The 22,090-nt window shown below is 34.4% G+C and overlaps 1 protein-coding gene across 1 annotated transcript in view; it reads left to right on the top strand.

Annotated features, from left to right (window-relative positions):
• Positions 1 to 2,319: 2,319 nt before the first annotated feature.
• The window catches only part of LOC120428904 (uncharacterized), a 97,765-nt gene continuing 77,994 nt past the window's right edge, over positions 2,320 to 22,090 (top strand). The window contains exon 1 of the mRNA XM_052709918.1: positions 2,320 to 2,813. Within this exon, the coding sequence (XP_052565878.1) occupies positions 2,796 to 2,813 (18 nt within the window). The 5' untranslated portion in view covers positions 2,320 to 2,795. The remainder of the gene's footprint in view (positions 2,814 to 22,090) is intronic.

Genomic DNA, 22,090 nt, shown 5'->3' with positions numbered 1-22,090 from the left:
AAAAAGTGAAATTAAAAATCACCACATTTTTTTTACCGTGTATCATTTTTTTCAGTGTAGTCCATATCCATACCTACAACTTTGCCGAAGACACCAAATCGATGAAAAAATTCCTTCAAAAGATACAGATTTTTGAATTTTCACATATCATTTTTGTATGGACAGCTGCCAAAATTGTATGGAAAATTATATGAACGAACTAATGATGCAAAATGGCTTATATGGACATACCGAAGGCATCAAAAAAGTTTCAGCCGGATTAAAAAATACAAAAAAAAAATCGAATGACCGAAATCTCAGAGAATTGCTCAGTCGTGAAATTTTGATGAAGCCCACAATTTTCTAATGCAATTATTGGTCAGATTTTCAATGAACAAACATGAAACATTCGTGAAATTTTCTGATCTTTTCAAAAAGGCAAAACGTTCTATATTATGACCTTTGAAAATGTTAGTCTTGATTTAATGTTTTTTTTAAATATATTGTTTTCGAATAGATCGGAAAATTTCAGGAATGTTTCATGTTAAAATCGGATCATTAGTTGCTGAGATATCGACATTAGAAAATGGTGGGTTGTTTGGGTGAGACTAAGAAAACATCAATTTTCTTGTTTTTAAATCTTTTCATGGCAATATCTCAGCAACTAAAGGTCGTATCAATAAAGTTCAAAATGCAAATTATAGAGAATTTTCTCAGCTTTTCAAAAATATTTTTTTCAAGATAGGCAAACATGGGCACTAATTAAAAAAATGAAAATCTGCTACTATTTTCAAAATGCTTACCTAAAAATGGCTATAACTCGAAAAAGGTACAATTTATCAAAATTTCACTAAGATTATTTTTGATTGCAAATTCGATTTTACATCGAAAAATGAAATTGAAAAATTCATTGAAATAAAAATCCACAATGCTATAATGTTTAGGCCGGAGTGCGTTAAAAATCCCACATATTCGACTGTTAATTCGCAATCTTATCTTTCACGATGAGAGCATTACAACCTAGGCCATCTAAATTATGCAACAAATAACCTAATAACCTTATAATCCACTAATAACTCCTTTCACAAACAAAAAGCACGGCTAAAACAAAGTGAGTTGCAACCTTTTAAATCCATCTTTTCCTCCGCTACCTTAATTAAACAATCATCATGTTGCTGAGCCTCCCAAAAAAATCCCATATTCCGGTTCCCCCAAATGCGCACGTCTACTACGCAAATTTCCCGGACTGTAATTACCACCCTAATAACCGTTCTTAGCACCTTTCGCAAACAATAAAATCCTCCCTTTTTCTCGGTCTCAATCGTCTAAAATCCCTTGCGGGATGTTCTGAACCTCGCCGCCGATTCTCCCGTTAGAGCAATCATCAGTCGGATCAGACCGAACCTGGACCTGGACAGACACACTCACATGTTTCACCTTTCAACCATATAGTCACTTTTCCGCGTGTTCTTCATGGCCAGTAGTGTTCACGGTCTCCCAAACAAAGTAGGCAGGCAGGAAAAAAGAAAGATTCAACAGATTAAGTCACGGACTGCTCGGATGTATCATTACAAACGAAACTTGCCGAATGGGCATGGTGGGTTGCTACACTTCAAAATTGTAGTTCTTGCTGGTTGGGCAGGGTGACGATCTCGGGGGGAAGACAGTGAGCAAGAGAGTAACTCTCTTTTCTCTCGGTTTCCTCTGCTCTGCTCTTTAGCAGTGACTGAGAGAAAAGCGAGATACTACTGCTAATAGTTTTGCCTCAAAATAACAATTCAATAATAATAACTATTATTTAATAAGCTAAGATAACAAAAATTTAGTACACAGTAAAATAATCATGGTAATATTAAATCTGGGTATGAGGACATCTTTTATGTCAGAAAAATGTGTAATTTTACTTCTTTTCCAATGTTTCCATTCCACATTTTAAGTCTGAATTGAGGGAATAATGCATCATTAAAGAGGTATTTCAAATAAAATTTTTAAGTTTTGAAATTTAATGTTTTATTTACAATCCGTCACCATGTTGCCGTTGACTATCACGCCAAACATTTCTTCTCACCAGTTCCACCTTGCATCACTCCACGATCTGCCGAGAGTTCTTCAACTCTCTTCTCTTTCTCCCGCTCGATCGCCTACCTTGAACTTGACAAAGTTGCGATCAGCACCAAAATGAACACCTCCCGCGATGCAACATCTTCGCCGAGTTCATCGGAGGTTTGTCGCGCGACACCGATCTTGTAACGTCGCGGCGATGCTCCCCCTGAGACCTCTTGCGCGGGGTGGTTCATCGCTGGCCACGGGTTGGGGTCCGCTGTGGATGTTAAAACCAGATTGTTTGGCCGTCCGAACGCACAGTCCGATTTCAGCAGTTGAGCAGGGAACGACGAACCTCCCCGATTTGGAACCAGAGTGCATTCGTGGGTTCTTCTCTTGTTTTATTTTGTGTAATTGGTTCTGTGAAGAAGCAGCAGAACATCCAGAACGCACAGAAGCGGCTCGGGAAGCCATCGACAGCTTTTCAGTACAGTTCCAGAGTGTTTCAGTTGTGGAGACTTTGGAGAAGTGTATTGTGGCACGCGGAGGTCGTAAAGAGTTTGGTGTTCTTGAGACAAAGTGAGAGTTTAAGAATCTTGAAGCTCCCGAAGAAGCGACTAGTGTGAGACCTTGTGTGAGTGATTTTGGAAAGCAAAGATCGTTCCGGTTAGTTGCTGCTGCGACGGCAATAGTGATCATCTGGAAGCAAGGCAGAAGCGGAGAGGTCAAGTTCAAGTTCAACGGCGTGACATCGACGAGAAAAGGCAGTGGAGATGAAGTTAATTTTAGTGGTGAGTAGAGTTGAAGTTTGTGAGAAAACGAAGACAATTTTTACGATTTGATATAAAACGGAGTTATGAATAGTCAATCTTTAGTGATAAAGTGTTATGATTCTCTACTGTAGAAAATTCGATTTGATTCAATTCAATTCGATAAACCGGAAAACTTTTATTTTTGACTCATATTAAAATCTTTAAAAATAAATACATTTTTTTTATACATTTCTATCTCAATAAAAATAGTCGTTTAGGCAACAAGTTGCACAATGATGATTTTTCCAGCACGGATCGTACATTTATACACCTAAATATGACGAGCACGGAAAAATCGAGTTTACTACGAGTTGCAATTCTGAAAAATACAACTTTCGAATAGGATCTTCAGTGAAAACTTTGTTTCACTCTTTGGTTTGGTGTCCGCGAGATTGGTCTTCTCAAAATCTAGAACAGTGTTAAAAGTAATACTTTTCGATACAAGTGATGAAAAGTTCAACTGATTGTTGTTATGACAGATTCTTTGGCTCCTTAATTTTTTCCAGGTTCTTAATGGGAAACTTAACTTATATTTGAATTGTAGTTACTCATATTTCAACTAAGTGCAGTTACATTTTGTATAAATGCATAACGTTTAAAACTGTTTTGGAACAAAAGAGTTCGGAATGGAATTCGGAAAATGGAAAGCGCTTACATTTTTAAATTTATAAAAAAAAATAATTGCATATTTTTGAGCTTGGATATTAGCAAACATTGATTGGATATTTTTATTCATATTTTAAACTGATTTCATAGTTCAAAGTTCCGCGAAAGCTTCTGAGCATAACGAGTGTTGAATACAAAATTTAAAATTTTGATTGATAAATTTTTTATCAAAGGTGTGTATTTGAAGAATCCAATCATTCGAAAGATATTTAAAGAAATATTTAATTTTGGAGTACAACAATAAAACAAGTAAAGTAATATGAAAATTCAATAATAAAAGCAAACTTTGAGTAAAGACTTTGTGATTTGTCATGCAGAATTTTAAAATTTAATGCAAGTACCGTACCGGTTTCATTCAATAATCAGCTTAAAAATGAACAAATTAAATCAATTACGTCAAATTAGTAATGCTTCTTTTAATGTTTAATTTGAAGAATTTACAGTATGTAAAAAAAGAATTTACACCCCTTGGGCACTATGCACATATTGTGATGAAACATCTAAACAATTTGATGTTGACAGAAACCTAGTACTACGTTTTGTTCAGAAACTCATGCCAGACATTTTGCTACAAAAAGCTCATGAAAAGATGATTTCTATAAAAAGTTATATAGCAAATACTATTACGAAAATTAAAAAGGTGCAAAAAAAGTTTGTACACCTTTCGAAAAATTAACATAAATAATGTTATTTGTTGACAAATCACCATAAATCCAGTCTCCCAACTCCAAATAAGCATCCTTGACTGATTAAAAAAATAATTTGGATTGAATATAAAGTTTACTAACTACTTAGTATAAAAGTTTATATAACTCTGGAAATTCTATATAAAACTTATCTAAACTTAATTTTGCTAACTTTTAATTCAACTAAATGTCAATATGTTACCTAAGAATTGCTAATTAAACATTTTGGAGGGGTTATAACACCGTTGTGGGGGTATTTGAATCGATAGAATAGATTTTTCGTTGGAATTTCGTACCAACCCGGAATTACGTCGTCGGAAAATCCACCGGCATCTGAACCGGTTCACAATTCACAAGTCAACCTATGTGGCATCAGAAAGGGCATAACATTTCCGATCTTTTGATACCCATACATCCTGGTTTTCTATAAAACCCACGTTTTTAATACCTAAGCAAAAACGTTGTTATGGTTTCGTTTGAACAACCTGCCAAAAATGTATGGAATTTCGTAATTTTTGTTCTCGTGGATCAAACTTACTTTTTGCCCAGGTATTTAAAAACGTAGGTTTTAAAGAAAACCTAGATGTATGGGTATCAAAAGATCGGAAATTTTATGCCCTTTCCGATTCCACATAGGTTGACTTGTGAATCGTGTACCGGTTCGGATGCCGGCGGATTTTCCTACGACGTAATTCCGGGTTGGTACGAAATTTCAACGAAAAATCCATTCTATAGATACAAAGACCCCCAAAACGGTGCTATACCCACCCCAAAATGTTTTTTTTAGCAATTCTATGGTAGTATTATGACATTTAGTTGAATTAAAAGTTTGCAAAATTAAGTTTAGATAAGTTTTATATAGAATTTTCAGAGTTATATAAACTTTTATACTAAGTAGTTAGTAAACTTTATATTCAATCCAAATTATTTTTTTTAATCAGTCAAGGATGCCTATTTGGAGTTGGGAGACTGGATTTATGGTGATTTGTCAACAAATAACCTTATTTATGTTAATTTTTCGAAAGGTGTACAAAGATTTTTTTGCACCTTTTTTATTTTCGTAATAGTATTTGTTATATAACTTTTTATAGAAATCATCTTTTCATGAGCTTTTTGTTGCAAAATGTTTGGCATGAGTTTCTGAACAAAACGTAGTACTAGGTTCCTGTCAAACTTTAATTTTTTTACATGTTTCATCACAAAATGTGCATAGAGCCCAAGGGGTGTAAATACTTTTTTTACATACTGTACAATGAAATATTTATTTAACTAAGTTCATTAGCTTTGAATAAAATTTCTATGAATTTGGTGTTGAGTAAATAAAAAGATCCATGTCAGATCAAAATTCATTAGAAATAGATTTTTACATAAAAAAAGATATAAATAAAAAATATACTAATGAAATTTTTTTCTACTAGAAATTGTTATAAATTTGAAGATATTTTGATTTCAATCTCAATACCATTTTAAATTTGTTCTATTTTTTGCTGAATTTGAACTCATTTTTAAAGAGAAAAAAACTTGTTACTTTGAGTGTATTTAAATAATCCTATTTATTAATGTTTTCATAATAACACTTAACTATCTTATGAAACTTTTATTAATATTGGAATCTGCTTCTAGAGGATTATTGGACACTTCTCTACCAAGTCCAGTATGATTTTGTATTTTTCATTTTGTAAAAATGTAAATTTATTGAAGCTTAACAAATCTTTTCTCTTAAAACTTTTTTCAATCTGGGATGTTTAACCAATATAAATAACAAAATGCCTAGGAGAAATAAATACTTTTTTAGCCTATACAGTTGTGCGATTTATTCTTACCTATTTGAAGCTTTCAATTGGTATCAAGCCAACTTTTTTCGAGAAATGATTGAAGGGAAGTTTTTCCTAACTCTCATTTAAGCTATTTTTTAACGTTAGGGCAGTTGCTTTTTTGGAAGATTTTATTAAATGACTATGTACAATAAGGCTGAGAACAGAAATGTGTTTTAAAAAGGCATAATAATCCCAAAACTTCGAAGTAAAACTAAGTCTTTTTCAATTTATATCGTGTGCTTCGTTCAGTAATTAAATACATTTTAGTTTTTATATTTGATATCCTGCCAATCCCGATGATGCTATGAGACGCGGGTTCGATTCCCGCCTTATCCACTGAGCTTCTATCGGATGGTGAAGTAAAACGTCGGTCCCGGTTTCTCCTGTCTCGTCAGAGGCGCTGGAGCAGAAATCCCACGTTAGAGGAAGGCCATGCCCCGGGGGGCGTAGTGCCAATAGTTTCGTTTCGTTGATATCCATGTAGTTGCTAGATTCCTTAGGTTACTTCTTACATCTTAATTTAATATTCCACAGCTCTGGTTTTTCTAGCAAGATACCTGAAATTTGATAATTTTATAGTTCGCTAATGGTATTGCTTATTTTTTTATTCACATTTAACTTATATACTGATTGCAAAAAAACCTTCCTTTAAATTTGGGTGTCCATCTCTTGCTGTTTTTTCGTTAAATTTAAATTTTTGATTTTTTACTTGTTCAGAAGTGAAAAGACGAGCTAAGAAAATTAATTGCAAAATATAGACACAGAGATAAGAGATAAAATACACCTCCTATCAATATGACTAGCATATTTAACCTCAAAAGTCCTGACCTTCTCTGCACAGTAATGCACTTCCAGCCCAACCAGGCCTACATTCCTTCGCCAACTCACGGGCCAACAATCCAAACAATGCCCAAGCCCGGCCCATAATTCAATTGTAATTTGTCCTCAATAATTGCGTATTATACGTAGGGGGGGAACCTGTTGTTGAGCCCTTTTTCTGCCAACATGAGTTTGCAAATGGACCATCCATCCCTTTATGCTGCGCAACTGCGCGAGCACCTTCGTCATCATAGTGCATATCCATCAACCGACTCGTGGTTGGTGGGGATGCTCCTGGACAAACCAGCCAGCATAATGCCCATCTCGATGTACCTATACGTCTGATTATGCTCACCTCACCGCACCTCACTATTGACAGCTCTGTGCGAGTGCGTTTGTGTGTGTGTGTGCGAAGAAGCTTTTGTACACACAGCGTGTATGTGCGCGCACGGTTTGTTTACAGTTAGGTTGATTCCCATTTCTTTTCTCTCTCTCTCTCTCTTGGCGAAGTTGTACACGCTGAAGATATGCTAAATTGTAATTACACTTCCATCTGAGAGAGAGAAAGAACACAAGTTCTTGCGTGGTGAAAAGATAAAAGAAACAGAAGAATATCGACTGAAACTTCATCCCAGGCAAAATAAGACAAGAAAACAGCGGGTAAAAGTGTTTCACGAGTATGTGTGAAAAAAATAAAATGCAATGCAAAACAAGCTTTCGCCTTTTCAGCAGAGGTCATTAAATTTTCACCGAATTTTGTTCGGATTGAATCTATTGAATCATATATAAAAATATTACATTGTTTTAGCTTGTTTGAATAAAACGCAAAAAAACTTCTTCTTCTTGTTTTGTTGAATATATTCAATATAGGGTAATTCTCCATCATGTACTTTTCGAATCTACATTGACCCATAAGGGACATTTTTCTATTTAGAACAAAATTTCATTATGAAATTTCGTGTTTTTTACTTACTTTGCAGGGTTATTTTTTAGAGTGTAACAATGTTTATTGAAAGTTCAAATTATTAAAAATAATTCGAGCATCAAAGTTGAACTTAAGAACTCGATTTCCGTATCGAAAATATTCATTGTAATAAATTTAACCAAAATTTTATGTTTTGTCTTGCTCAATATCAATATCAACACCATCATGAGAAAAATGCGATATAAATGGACAGGTTGCAAAATGTTGCTCCAGAAAAGTAATTAATATTAGTCCATTTAACGTAAATTATTTTAACATGCACTTTTGAAGTTAGTTTATTTTTGAAAAAATACTTTTACTAAGACAACCCTGAAATTTTGAGAATATTTTAATACGCTCTTACTTATGATAATTTATAAACTTTGTAACACACAAATCTTGAAATTTAATTTATTTTTAATTATGAATTAACAAGAAATGCTTGTTAAAAATGTCGATCTGAAACATTTTTAATTGATTTTAAAATTCAACTTCATAAAATGATAATTTAAAATTCATTTTACAACTTACAATAACACCCTTGAATTTCCCTACTAACCCCGAGTAGGCCGCGGGTTCCCCTCCCACTAACATTTACACACAAGATCCTCTGTAATTACTCTTAGCATTAAGAACAATGTAATTACAAAAGCCGACTGGGTCCTAACCAGGTCCCAGCACCGAAAAGGACCTAATAAAAATAATTTTATGAAAAAAAACACCCTTGAATTAGTTTTTGGTAAAAGATTTCTTTTATTTTAAAACCAAACCTCGCAATTTAGCTACATTCGAGTGAAAAATGTATTATACGTGTATTTCATTATCATTAAACCACAGATTTGACCGCTATAACACTTTTGCGACAAATTGAAATGTTAAATCGTCTAAGGGTTTGAACATGAACAATGTTTAAAAAAATTAAAAAAATAAAGTGATTTGAAATGTGTTACAGAACGCGATTTTGAATTTTAATGTTAAAAAATTGAAAAACAATGAATTTATTGAAGTTTTTCAGAAACCTTCTCTAAATTAAACCTTGGATAATCGAAACTTCGGATAATCGAGACCCCGAATAATTGAGTCTTAACTGGATCTCATTCCAATTTTGTTTAAATTTTTTTATTTGTTTCATTGCAATATGGCATAATGCATTTTACTGAAAAGTTTTCCATCTTATTGGAAGTGGATTTTTTAAACAATTCGTCGATTGGTCGGTTTGGTCATTTTGGTCGAAAATGAGTTAGTGATGGCGATTTGTTTTACTTAACAAACCCTTCAAGATGCTTTAACCCGATTTTAGTAATTCGCTTCCGTTTCCCGGTTATCGCAATACACGCTAATGACATAGACCTATTTCTGATCAAAATGATTGTGCTATCTTGTACAGTCATTAAAATTATTGGAAAATGTGGATTTTTTTCTTTCTTATTTTTCACAAATTTATGTTGACAAACATTTTTTTAAACCAATTCTGTCTTATGTTTTCGACAATATATTGATTAAGTCGGTGAAACTATTGATTTAAGCTTATTTTAGTTTGTGTGGGAATTCTGAGCACACTTGTGACATGTAGTAGACATTTTTACATTTACATTTTTCACTTTCATAACACACTTGTGATGCGTGCATTTCAGATTTTTGTTTACATTAATTACTATATTTTTTAGCTGGTGTAACCAAAAAAGTTGAAATTTGGAGCATTTGTTCAGAGCAGACGTGCATCCGCTCTAACTCCTCTTTTAGAAGAACTTGTTTGGCATTTCGCGTAGATGACTCCCAGCATGTTGTGCCAGTGATTAGAGTACACTATTTAAGCTAATCTTTAAAGCTCCCGAAGACCCTGGGAGGCTATATTATACACGAAGTGAGATATAGGGTAAGAACCGTTAAGTGCACTCAAAGAGCTTTTAAGAAGTTCTTCTTGAGAGCTTATGAGAACAGTCACATAAAAATATACCTAAAATCGGTTTTTCCAGTGAACCAATGTTTTCTACACATTATTCAAGCTAAAAACAATACGTTTTTAACTGGCAACAAGCATAACATTACTTTAAACGTAAATGCCAACTAGAACAAGCTGAGTGCCGTTAAGAAGAGCTCTTAGTGCCAATGCATGTCTGGTTCAGAGATAATATACAATCCGATTGCTTCAAAAAGATTTACTCCATTATGCGTAGATTTGAAAATATTTACCATCAAGCTTTAAAAATCGATTTCTCGAAATGTACTAAAGGGTTGTTGTCACAAGATAGCACACAACAGACGAATTGTTATTCTATAATTATGACAATTATCACCAAAAATGACGACTTTAAATTGTTATTGGAAATTTCGATATGTAATTTGTTGTAGTAAAGTGCTAAATTTTTAAGCAAATTTGCTAAATTGGCTAATCCCAACTATCTCCACTCACGTAAAACAACCCAAATCACAGAAACAACTCATTTCCAGAAGTAAAAAAAATAAACCAACGAAATGACCCCAAGACCCGATCCGACACACTTCCACCCAGAGTGAGTGCACGACACACTATCACTAGCTAGTGGCAGTTGGTCGTCGGCATGGGAAGAGCTTGCTGCATCGCCACCTTGAACTTGCTGTTTGAGTGGTTTCTCTCTCTCTATCACTCGTTCGATTCCAAGTTGTCGGCTTCTGGTGTGCGGGGTTGGGGAGTTATAGTGAGTGCTGGGGTCGAGTTCGAAGTAATGGCCGCACGGTGGCACACATTTGAGACCTTTTTTTTTTTTTAGCTTTTGTGATTTGTTGGTCACAGTGGAAAGTTTGGTATTATCTTTTTTCTTTCAAGGGAACTTAATTCAAATATTATGTTTTACTGATATTTTAATGTCTATTTTCATAAAATTCTTTCAAAATAGTTCAAAGGACCAAACTAATAAAATTAATTGTAATTATCTTATTAGTATTTTTCACTGTGTTCAATGTGTCTCTGCTTGAAATGATGTTTGCTGTTGGCAATCGGTCATGGCGGGTGCTAGGTCCCCCCCCCCAACACCCCTCTTACTGGTCTCTATTATTGATACACTCGGGTTAAGAGGAGCCGATGACGATGACGGCCGCGGTAGCACGAATTTGGGCATACAGTCGTGCCTCGGTTTAGCACCGCATATGGGGGATGCAAAACCGAGGCGTGCATAACCGAGGTACAGAGCTTATGGGATTTTGGCTATATGGGAGACATTGGCTTTAATCGTACGAAAAATCATGCAAACATCAAAAAATTATAGTGTTTTGGAATCGGGATGATGTCAACTATCCATTGAAATTATTATTTCATGAAAGTTTTCACAAAAATACGTATTTTTCCTGTATTTCGAAAATGCATATTTTTTCTCTAAAGAAACCAAAAATATATTGTTATTGCAATATGGGTATCGAATGATCAGATTTTTTTCATACATTTTGGATGTAATAATAACATTTTTAGAAAATACTCAAAATTTTCACAAAACTACGTTTTTTCGAAAAAATACTCAAAATTTCAAATTTTTCAATATGGGTATCAAACGATCGGGATTTTTTCAAACATTTCGAATGTAATAACAATATTTTTTGAAAATACTCCAAATTTTCACAAAACTACGTATTTTCGAAAAAAAATACTCAAAATTTCAATTTTTACAATATGGGTATCAAACGATCGGGATTTTTTCATACATTTCGAATGTAATAACAATTTTTTTTAAATACTCCAAATTTTCACAAAATTACGTATTTTCGAAAAAAAAATACTCAAAATTTCAATTTTTACAATATGGGTATCAAACGATCGGGATTTTTTCATACATTTCGAATGTAATAACAACATTTTTTGAAAATACTCAAAATTTTCAAAAAACTTCGTATTTTCGAAAAAAAAATACTCATAATTTCAATAATTACAATGTGGGTATCAAACGATCGGGATTTTTTCATACATTTCGAATGTTATAAAAACATTTTTTGAAAATACTCAAAATTTTCACAAAACTACGTATTTTCGAAAAAAATACTCAAAATTTCAATTTTTACAATATGGGTATCAAACGATAATAATATAATAATATAACAATAACCGCAATAACTGATTTTTTTTAAATAAGAAGTTTTGTGAAAATTTTGAGAATTTTCAAAAAAAATGATTACATTCGAAATGTATTAAAAAAATCCCGATGCCGGTATTAAACCCACATCGTAAAAAAGGAAATTTTGAGTATTTTTTTCGAAAATACGTAGTTTTGTGAAAGTTTTGAGTATTTTCAAAAAAATGTTGTTATTACATTCGAAATGTATGAAAAAATCCCGATCGTTTGATACCCACATTGTAAAAACGGAATTTTTGAGTATTTTTTTCGAAAATACGTAGTTTTGTGAAAATTTGGAGTGTTTAAAAAAATTGTTATTACATTCGAAATGTATGAAAAAATCCCGATCGTTTGATACCCATATTGTAAAAATTGAAATTTTGAGTATTTTTTTTTTCGAAAATACGTAGTTTTGTGAAAATTTTGAGTATTTTCAAAAAAAATTGTTATTACATTCGAAATGTATGAAAAAATCCCGATCGTTTGATACCCACATTGTAAAAACGGAAATTTTGAGTATTTTCTAAAAATGTTTTTATTACATTCGAAATGTATGAAAAAATCCCGATCGTTTGATTCCCATATTGTAAAAATTGAAATTTTGAGTATTTTTTCGAAAAAACGTAGTTTTGTGAATATTTTGAGTATTTTCTAAAAATGTTGTTGTTACATCCAAAATGTATGAAAAAAACCTGATCATCTGATACCCATATTGCAATAACAATATATTTTTGGATTTTTTAGAGAAAAAAATGCATTTTCGAAATACAGGAAAAATACGTATTTTTGTGAAAAATTTCATGAAATAATAATTTTAATGGATAACTGACATCATCCCGATTCCAAAACACTATAATTTTTTGATGTTTGCATGATTATTCATAGAATTAAAGCCAATGTCTCCCATATAGCCAAAATCCCAAAAGCTCTGTGCTTCAGTTAAGCACTCGGCCGTGCTTAACCGAGGCAGCTGAACGGTGCAAAACCGGGGCAGTGCAAAACCGAGGTGTGCAAAACCGAGGCATGACTGTATTCAAGTGCGGAAATGAAGGGTTCGGTAGCAGGTTTTTCTGGCTCCCGGGGGATGTTGGGAAGGCTCTCGTAAGAGAGGTCTCGTGGCTGGAACTGATGTTTTTGATGTGTCGAATAGGGCATCTGGGTTAAGAAGACAATGGGAAGTGTTTTTATTGAAATCATTAAGTAGCCTTTTTATCGAACACTGACTGGGGGCAGTGATTGGCATCTATAATTGAACTTTCTTGTGATGTTTAAGGCAGAGGTTCAAATGTATCTTAGAGCTTCTGTAAATTCAACGCAATCTGATTGGACTAAGTGTTGAGACTAGAAGATCGACGTGATTGTCGCACGTCTATTTTTACGTTTCGAGATGCATTGTTTTAATGTTTTATCTTGGATATATACAAAAAAGAGCACGCAATGTAAACAAAAACAAACACGTTTTGTTTGGTTGACCATTCTGTGCATTGTCCCGAAGTTTGGGTGAAATTGGTAACCGGAGTCCCAAGTTATAATTACAAATGTTCACAGTAGTCGGACATGTACGTGTGTCAAACGCGTTCTGACCTGAAATCCCTTTTGCCAGTTGTCGCACTTACATCAATTTTCAGGGTGTGTCAAGATAGCACGACAAGATTGAAACTTCTTTTATATTTAGAGTGACAAAAGGTGAGGCATTGTGAGCAGCTCAAAATGGCGTTCTTAACTAATTTTGGTCCAAAATGCACATTTTCAATTTCTCGGGAAACGAGAGTTGAATTTTACTTTTTCCTGGAAATTCCTGGGACCCGGGAATTTTAGTTTGAATTCAAAAATCATTACTATAGTACCAACAATTTTAATGAAATGTAATAAATTTATAACATTTCAATGAATTTAATAACCATTATCAGGGGTGACATTGGATCTGCGGGGTGAGATTGGGTCATGCAAAAATACAGAAATTTGTATGACCCAATCTTACCCCCAGACCCAATGTCACCCCTGATGACGGTACTAATAATTTAGTTATCCAATGAAACAGTAACCTTACTGAGATTTTCACTATTTTAAGGTATTATTTCAACTTTTTGAAAATGCTTTCCGAAACTGCAATTACAAAATCATTTCCAGAGCTTTTTGAAACTCAAAATTGTTGTGTGTGTTATCTTAAAAATGAACAAAAAGTATCACAAATTGCTTCTGTCACAAATTTGCAAAATATTATTGAATTCACAAAATTCAAAATGTATAAAAATGATAAAAGTCATCATTTGCATAAATAAGCCTTATAAAATTTATTCCGAACAGCTTACAATAGATTTTACAAGTTTTTTCAATAAAAAAATAAATTTTAGTCAATATATTTTTATGTCCCCTGCTTTTTTGGCCAAATTATGATGGGTGTCCTTTTTTTTTTTTAGTTATTTTCATTCCTAACAATTTCTGACAGTGATCATGTCTATTGTATTTCGTGATTCTTTTTGCTATAATACTACTAAAATATTAAATACTTGCTGTTTTCTTTTTTGAAAACAAGCATAAAGAAAAATATTTGCCTCACAGATTACAAATGTTCGAATGTCACAAAAAATCAGGCAATGGTATTAGTTTAAAGCATGAAAATATTTTTTTTATTAATTTCCAAATAGCAATCTTAAGAGCGAGTCCACGAGCAAAGCATACCCATCTCGCATCGACCTCACCAATCTGCTTGAAATTTTCAGGGGTTGTTTGTACATATAAAACTAGCATCTGGCCAAAATATGAGCACTCTAGGTCAACGGGAAGTGGAGCAAATCGGGACACAAAGTTTGAAGATTCAAAAACGCCAAAAATCTAAAAAAGGCTATAACTCAGGCAAAATTCAGTCTAATTTCAAAACTCAAAATGCAGGGAGAAGCATCCCAATTGGTTAAATCTAATGGGAGTTATTGGCATTTTAGACAAAAAAAGTACAATTTTCTAACTCAAATAAAAAAAAAAGTTCTATCCAGATATCAACTCAGTTTGACCTGCAGCTTGCAGGGGACAACTTGGACTACCATCTGAGACTGAGAACGCTTTGGGTAAGGCAGTTTAACATATTTAATATACACTTTTACTTTTAGTGAATTTTTTGGTTGTAAATTTTTGCTCGGGGGACCCCTCAGATACCATTTTCTGGTGATAATTTTATCATATTTGTGTTCCTGAGACAATTTCACAATAGAAACATGCATAAAAATGTTTATTTTGATCAATTTTAACCCGTTAAAAAATAAAAGTAAAAAAAAATCTTCGATTCATATTTATTAAAAATCAAGCTCGTTTCCAAGGATACTAGATGACACCAGAAATAAGCAGCTTTTTATTTTTTAAACTTTTATTTTTTAAAGGGTTCAAATGGATCAAAATAAACATTTTTAAGCATGTTTCTATTGTGAAATTGTCTCAGGAACACGAATATGATAAAATTATCACCAGAAAATGGGATCTAAGGGGTCCCCCGAGCAAAAATTTACAACCAAAAAATTCACTAAAAGTAAAAGTGTCTTTTTAATATGTTAAACTGCCTTACCCAAAGCGTTCTCAGTCTCAGATGGTAGCCCCAGATGTTGATATCTGGATGGAACACTTTTTTATTTGAGTTTGAAAATTATGCTATTTTTTCGCTAAAATGCCAATAACTCCCTTTAGACTTAATCAATTGGGATGCTCTATCCTGCATTTTGTTGCATTTTTTAAGTCCTTTCAGATGCATTTTGAATTTTGAAAATAAACTGAATTTTGCCTAAGTTATAGCCTTTTTAAGATTTTTGACGTTTTTGAACCTTCAAACTTTGTGTCCCGATTAGCCCCACTTCCCGTTGACCTAGAGTGCTCATATTTTGGCCAGATGCTAGTTTTATATGTACAAACAACCCTGAAAATTTCAGGCAGATTGGTGAGGTCCAAACGACGTCCCATACAAAGAGGTATGCCCTGTTCGTGGACTCGCTCTTAAAATTAAAAAAAGCAAGAAAAAAATTGGAAATGTTTTGAGCTGAATTTTAAGCATAATGAATGTTAAGTTGATATGTTCATGGTGTGTGACTTTGTTTTGATTTTCATTTTTTGTGGATATTAAAATTTAAAAAAATAAGCAATCAGAGAATTCAAAATTTATTTTTTTATGGGTAAACGTTACTTTTTCCTATAATTATTTTAGTGCATGTTCAAAGAAACTCTTTTCATGAAAAGTCTTCTTTCGCTGGAAGCAGTCTAATTCAACAATGATTGCACAAAATTGCCCTTCAACACGCATGTCGCATGAAAAATACGGACAACGTTTTCATCAAAATATCTGAGATCCGGCCTCGAAAAAGTGTCTAAATAACACTTAAGTGCTCATAACTTTTGATAGGGTTATCGAATCTTAGATGTCATAGGATTTTGGAAGAAGTCCGGAAGATTGTAAAAAGGGTGGTTTGTGTAAGAAAACCAGTGTTGTTATATTTTTAGAAAGGTATTTAAAAGATCTTTTCAATGTGCTCAAACAATTGATGATCTGATAACCCTATCAAAAATTAAGAGTACTTACGTGATATTTTAGTAGTTTTAAGGAGCCGGATCTCACAATATTTTGACAATTATGTGCGGATCAATCATACTACCCATCGTTGGATGCCTAATCAAAAGACCTTTCCAACGCGTCCAAAAGATAGAAAATTTGACAACCCTGTCAATAGTTATGAACACTCAAGTGTTAAATGTACACTTTTTTAAAGCCTGGTCTCAAATATGTGACAAAGAACTTTTGAGCCATAGGGGAGATGGGGGTAAGACGGCCACCCTAAGGGAGAAGTCTCATAAAATTTACACAACAGAGTATTTTGATCTCAAAACACGTACATATTGTTCTACTAGTAGTCCATTATAGAAATGACATAAATTAGTTAGTCTAAAAACCAATTTTCAATACTTTTCAGCAATTTAAAAAATAACAATTGAAATCGTATATATATATGACATACGCCGCATACGCGGGGTAATACGGCCGGTCATGTGGGGTAAGACGGTCAGTGCTTTAAATTAACTCAATAACTTTGCTAAATCCATCCAAATACCTACATGGTTGGTTGCACAGACTTCTCTGAACGTCATAACTATTTTGGTTGAAAAAATCAAGTTTCAAATGTGAAGAAAAATGCTGTTTAAAAAATGTCATATTTTGGCTCAGTGAATTTCATATTATTGCAACCACATTTTATGAAAAACTGTGAATTTTTACTACAAAACAAACACAATTTGATGCAAAATAATTAGTTTGTGTATTTTGATCAGAATAAGTAAATCAAAATTATGTAAACAATATTAAATTATCGATTTTATGAAAAAATTTGATAGGATTTCATACTATTCAATGAGTTTTGCTATATCACAGTAAAGAATGTTGTCGAAACGGTAGTTAACAGCATTTTGATTAAAAATGGATAGTTTTATTGAAAATGCTTTTCCTTATCTACAAATATGTCTTAATAGTAAAAAAACCGTCAAAAATATAGCCTATATCAAATAAAATTTACAAATCACGGGTGGTCGTCTTACCCCCGGAGGAGGTGGCCGTCTTTCCCCTAAATAACTTATTTTTTTTCAATTTGCATATAGCTCATTGCGTTTTTTTAAACTTTTCCGAGAAACATAATCTAGAGAAAACTTCAATTTAACATGAAAAAATATTTGAAGACAGGAAAACATATTGTTACCTACCAAAAAAGCCTAAGTTGTAATTCATGAAAATTACATCCAGTTTCAAGTTCAAAAATTATTTGTTTATTTCAAGCTATTTTTATACTATTTCAAACAATATGTTTGGCAGAGGTGACTCCATATGCATTATTCAGCATGAGAACAGTATTGCTAAACATTTTAGTAATATTCATTAGTATACTTATTAAAACAGTGGGGTGGCCGTCTTACCCCGCCTGGCCGTCTTACCCCCAGCTCCCCTAGAGAAGTACGGACAAAACATTTGCCATCAAGTTATGATTTTTTGAAAATATATGGAATAAAACTTTAGTTGTAAAATTAAATTTGAAATTGATACGTAGTTTAAGTATTATTTATGGTAAATAAAAAGAGGGATATTTTTGATTTGTGTGTCGAGCTTAGAAAATTATGAATGAATTTTGTTATTGAACTTTCAAAATCAGTTAGTTGCTATGATACAGCCTTTCAAAGAATAAAAAATGATATTTTTTTCCTTAGTATCTTCAAATTAGATCTTATCTATCTATAAATATAAAAAATTTCGACGGTTTTGTTCGAACGCAAATCACTTGAATACGGAGCATCGGATCGAGGTGGTCTTTGTTGCGTTGGGTTCGTTAAAGTCCAAGGAAGGTTTTTACGCTAATAAGTTACAACTTTGGCCACTCTGGAACCGATTTCGGAAAATCTGCAGATTGTATGGGAGAAGTTACATAAAATCAAATTTTGATCACAGGAGGCTGAATGAGCAAAAAAGTTAAAAACGTCAACAAACTAAAAAAGGCAGAACGAAGTTTGTCGGGTAAGGCTTGTTTTTTATAAAGACTATTGCTCGACAACCATTCCTCAGATTTGTGTTGTAAAAAAGCGGAGAGATCGAAAAAATTCACTAATGTTCAAAATTCTCGATCCTTCCGAAAAATGTTTTTGAAGTTTCAAAATCTAGCCTAATATTTGAAAAAGTCAGAAAAATCATATTTAAAAGGTCGCAAATCAATATTTAGGGTCAATTTGCTCAAAAATCATAAGAAAACATCAAATAACAGTTCCCTAACGTTTGGTTTACAGCATTTAGCACTAAATAAAATGATAACCGGGAAGTCATTTTCTCTCTGTCATTCTGGCGACCACCCAACCAAAATCGCAGGGGGGTTCGTCGCTTGCTGATGAAATCTTTCGATTACTTTTCCGCGTTATCTCCGCCTGCAGAAGCTCATCACCGACGCTCGTTGTTCGGTTCTATTCTTGACCCACAGTAGCAAATCATTCCGCTCCATTCCGCGCTCGCGCGCGTTCTGCGTAAAAGATTGATTTAATCAAATACTCAATCACCACAAAGCTTGGGGGACTCTGGGGGTGATTGATAATGGTCTTTCTTTTCCCCTGGGGGTCGTGAGTTTGAGTTTGCTTCTTCAGCTGAGAAATGTGTGTGGTTATTGCAAAGTAAAATTGTACTCGCATATTGGAAAGCAAGAAGATGGAAAGAGGCAAAATTAGACGTAATCGAGAAACAGTTTAAAGTGGACTTGGAAATGGAAAAGTTCAAGTTCACATCGAGTCATTGCGTTGAGATTGGCGGGGCAGCTACGTGCGCGGAAGCAAAGAAAGAAGTCATTATCAATATTTGATCGCACAAAAGGAAAGGTGGCGTGACTGTCATAAGGCATCATACTCAACCACTCTCCAGCAGTGAAGTTATGCCTGAGAAGAAAGCCGGCCAAGAAATCCGAGAGCTTACCAGGGATGATTACCGGTCCCGAGCTGCGAACTTGTGCCAAAGTGCGAATTTTCACTGCACGGTTCTTGGCACGCTGATGATGGGCTTCCTTGGTCTTGGAGGATTCCCGAGGTTTCTGCGGTTTGCGTGATTAGAGTCCCGGTGATGAGAACGTAACTTGACACATCTCTCTCCCCAGCTGCCGCCGCCGCCGGTTGTGTGTCAGACCGTCGCCAGTCGTCTTCTTGCGGTAACGACTTACTTTATTAATGGATTTCTCGGTTAAGGGGTTTGGAATGAGGAAGTTTAACCATTAATTAGGGCTAGTTGCAAGATGTAGCAGAGTCGTGCGTGCTGAAAGGTTAATTAGCGATTCATAAAATTTATCGCTTTGGGAATATCAACTGGAAAAGTTAGTGGAACATGAAGTAGTTCTTTGGACGTGAATTGCCGTAGTTGATGCGGTGATAAATATTAGGAACAATAATGTATTTTGCGTTCATATTTTGTTTCTCCGTCAAATCCGAACTATGTCAAAATATCCCGCTGCACAATTCATCAAGGTTCAAACTACTCAGCCAGCTCAGCTGGGGGGTGTCACCCGGCTTGACGTGCCAGCTTCAACCATTTCTAACGGTTATTTGCACAACTCAACGCGTTACAGCCACGTCAGCTGGTTTGTAACCTACTCTATTCCCTCAGTACGTTAAGCTTTTAAAAAGCAAGGGGAGGAAGGTGGGGAAGTTCACCCATGATGCCCCCCAGGGTAATTGAGTCATAATTAAATCAATGCATCCTCCAGACTGAAAGCCCCGCGCTCTTCAAATGTTGTAGCTTTCTCCGCCGGGAACCTCTCTTGGTTAAGAGGACGTACTTGAACCAGCTGGGCGGCTAGACCGCACCAGCTGAGCAGCAGCCGTCGGAGAGTATTGATGGGCCGTGAAGTCCTCAAGCCTGGGGGATAAGTGTCATCAGGGGCACACTACCGCGATCGCTTTGAATTACGTTAGGGTGGATCACTGAGACATTCTCCTGCGTCGATCGATGGGTTGACTGATGGTCATCCCGTTGCAGAAGCCCGACTTGATTGGAAAGTGGCGGCAGAAATTAACTCGGCTCGATTGCGATCAGCTGGCGCATCCAGTCGGTGTGTGCATTAATTAAATGATAATTATGGGTTGGTTTAAATTGTATTAACCCGTTTTTAGATCTACACACAAAGGGAGGCACGCTCATCACTAGAAACATGATCCTCCTCCTCCTGGATACGGTCGGTTGGACTTCTGGAACTGGATCGCCACCGGTCTGGTCTGGCGCCCTTAATTGCGCCCCGATCGTGGACCAATTTTATCAATCAATTTGATGAATATTTATTGCTCATTTGTCGGACGTCAGCCGCGTTTGTTCTAGTAAAAGTGTGAACTAACGGCGGTGGCTAATGGAAAAATTAGCTTCGCAACAGCAGGAGGGGTATGGAAATTCTGCCAGCCATCCAACATTCTGCGAACGAACTTGCTTGCTGCACGGAGAAAAAAGAGTTCCCAAAATCGTGAACAAGCGTTCATGAAAATGGGAACCACGAACAAAGTGTTCAAATGCCATAATACGTTTTTCGAAATCGTACCATGGGATTAAACGCTTGTTCACGATTTTGGGAACTCTTTTTTCTCCGTGTGTGCAGAACACGAACCGTTAATTTTCGCACAAACAAGGCTTAATGTCAACAGAGTGAAGAACGGGCTTCTGATGGTTGGGGCAGCGTGTTGAAGAGGGGTTATTGCACCTGGGATTACGTGAAGTGACATAAGTTGTACATCATTCTTGAAATAATGATTATCTCAAAAACGTGATGACCATGTCAAGAGAAATGGAATTTTGACTGTTGATTAATGGAACTGCGAATGGATTGGTTACAGCTGGGATGTTAATATTCTTTGTAATAATAACTGCGTAGTTTTGATCTTTGTGATATGAAGAAAATTGTGAACATTACTCAATGTTATTTCCTACTTTTTATGCAATAGAAAATGCTTAGACGTTTGAATACGATGTCTTTTGAAATAAGTTTGGTATAAAATGAACATTTCTGTAAACATCACAGTTTGTCAATGAATCGTGTGTCTTGTCATTCTAAGCGATTACAAACTTTCTATGATTTTAGAAGTAAAGTAAAACAATCCGAAACAAAAAAAAAGTAACAATAATATTTTATCATAACAAACGAGGACTATCCTAAAGTTTGATGAAGACCGGTTAAGGTGAAGCTGATTATTATACAGCATGTTCAGTTGGCTGTAATTGTTGAGTAGTTCTCTACGAAATCGGTCTTTTTTCTTCAATTTTAATTTTTGTATTTTTTAATCCGGCTGAAACTTTTTTGGTGCCTTCGGTATGCCCAAAGAAGCCATTTTGCATCATTAGTTTGTTCATATAATTTTCCATACAAATTTGGCAGCTGTCCATACAAAAATGATTTATGAAAATTCAAAAATCTGTATCTTTTGAAGGAATTTTTTGATCGATTTGATGTCTTCGGCAAAGTTGTAGGTATGGATACGGACTACACTGGAAAAAAATGGTACACGGTAAAAAAAATTTGGTGATTTTTTTATTTAACTTTTTATCACTAAAACTTGATTTGCAAAAAACACTTTTTTTAATTTTTTTTTATTTTTTGATATGTTTCAGAGGACATAAAAAGCCAACTTTTCAGAAATTTCCAAGTTGTGCAAAAAATCATTGACCGAGTTATGAATTTTTTAATCAATACTATTTTTT

The sequence above is a fragment of the Culex pipiens genome, chromosome 3 (assembly GCF_016801865.2).
Source record: "Culex pipiens pallens isolate TS chromosome 3, TS_CPP_V2, whole genome shotgun sequence".
Taxonomy (NCBI): Eukaryota; Metazoa; Arthropoda; class Insecta; order Diptera; family Culicidae; genus Culex; species Culex pipiens.
The sequence above is the reverse complement of the archived record's forward strand: the minus strand, read 5'-3'. Positions and strand labels throughout refer to the sequence as shown.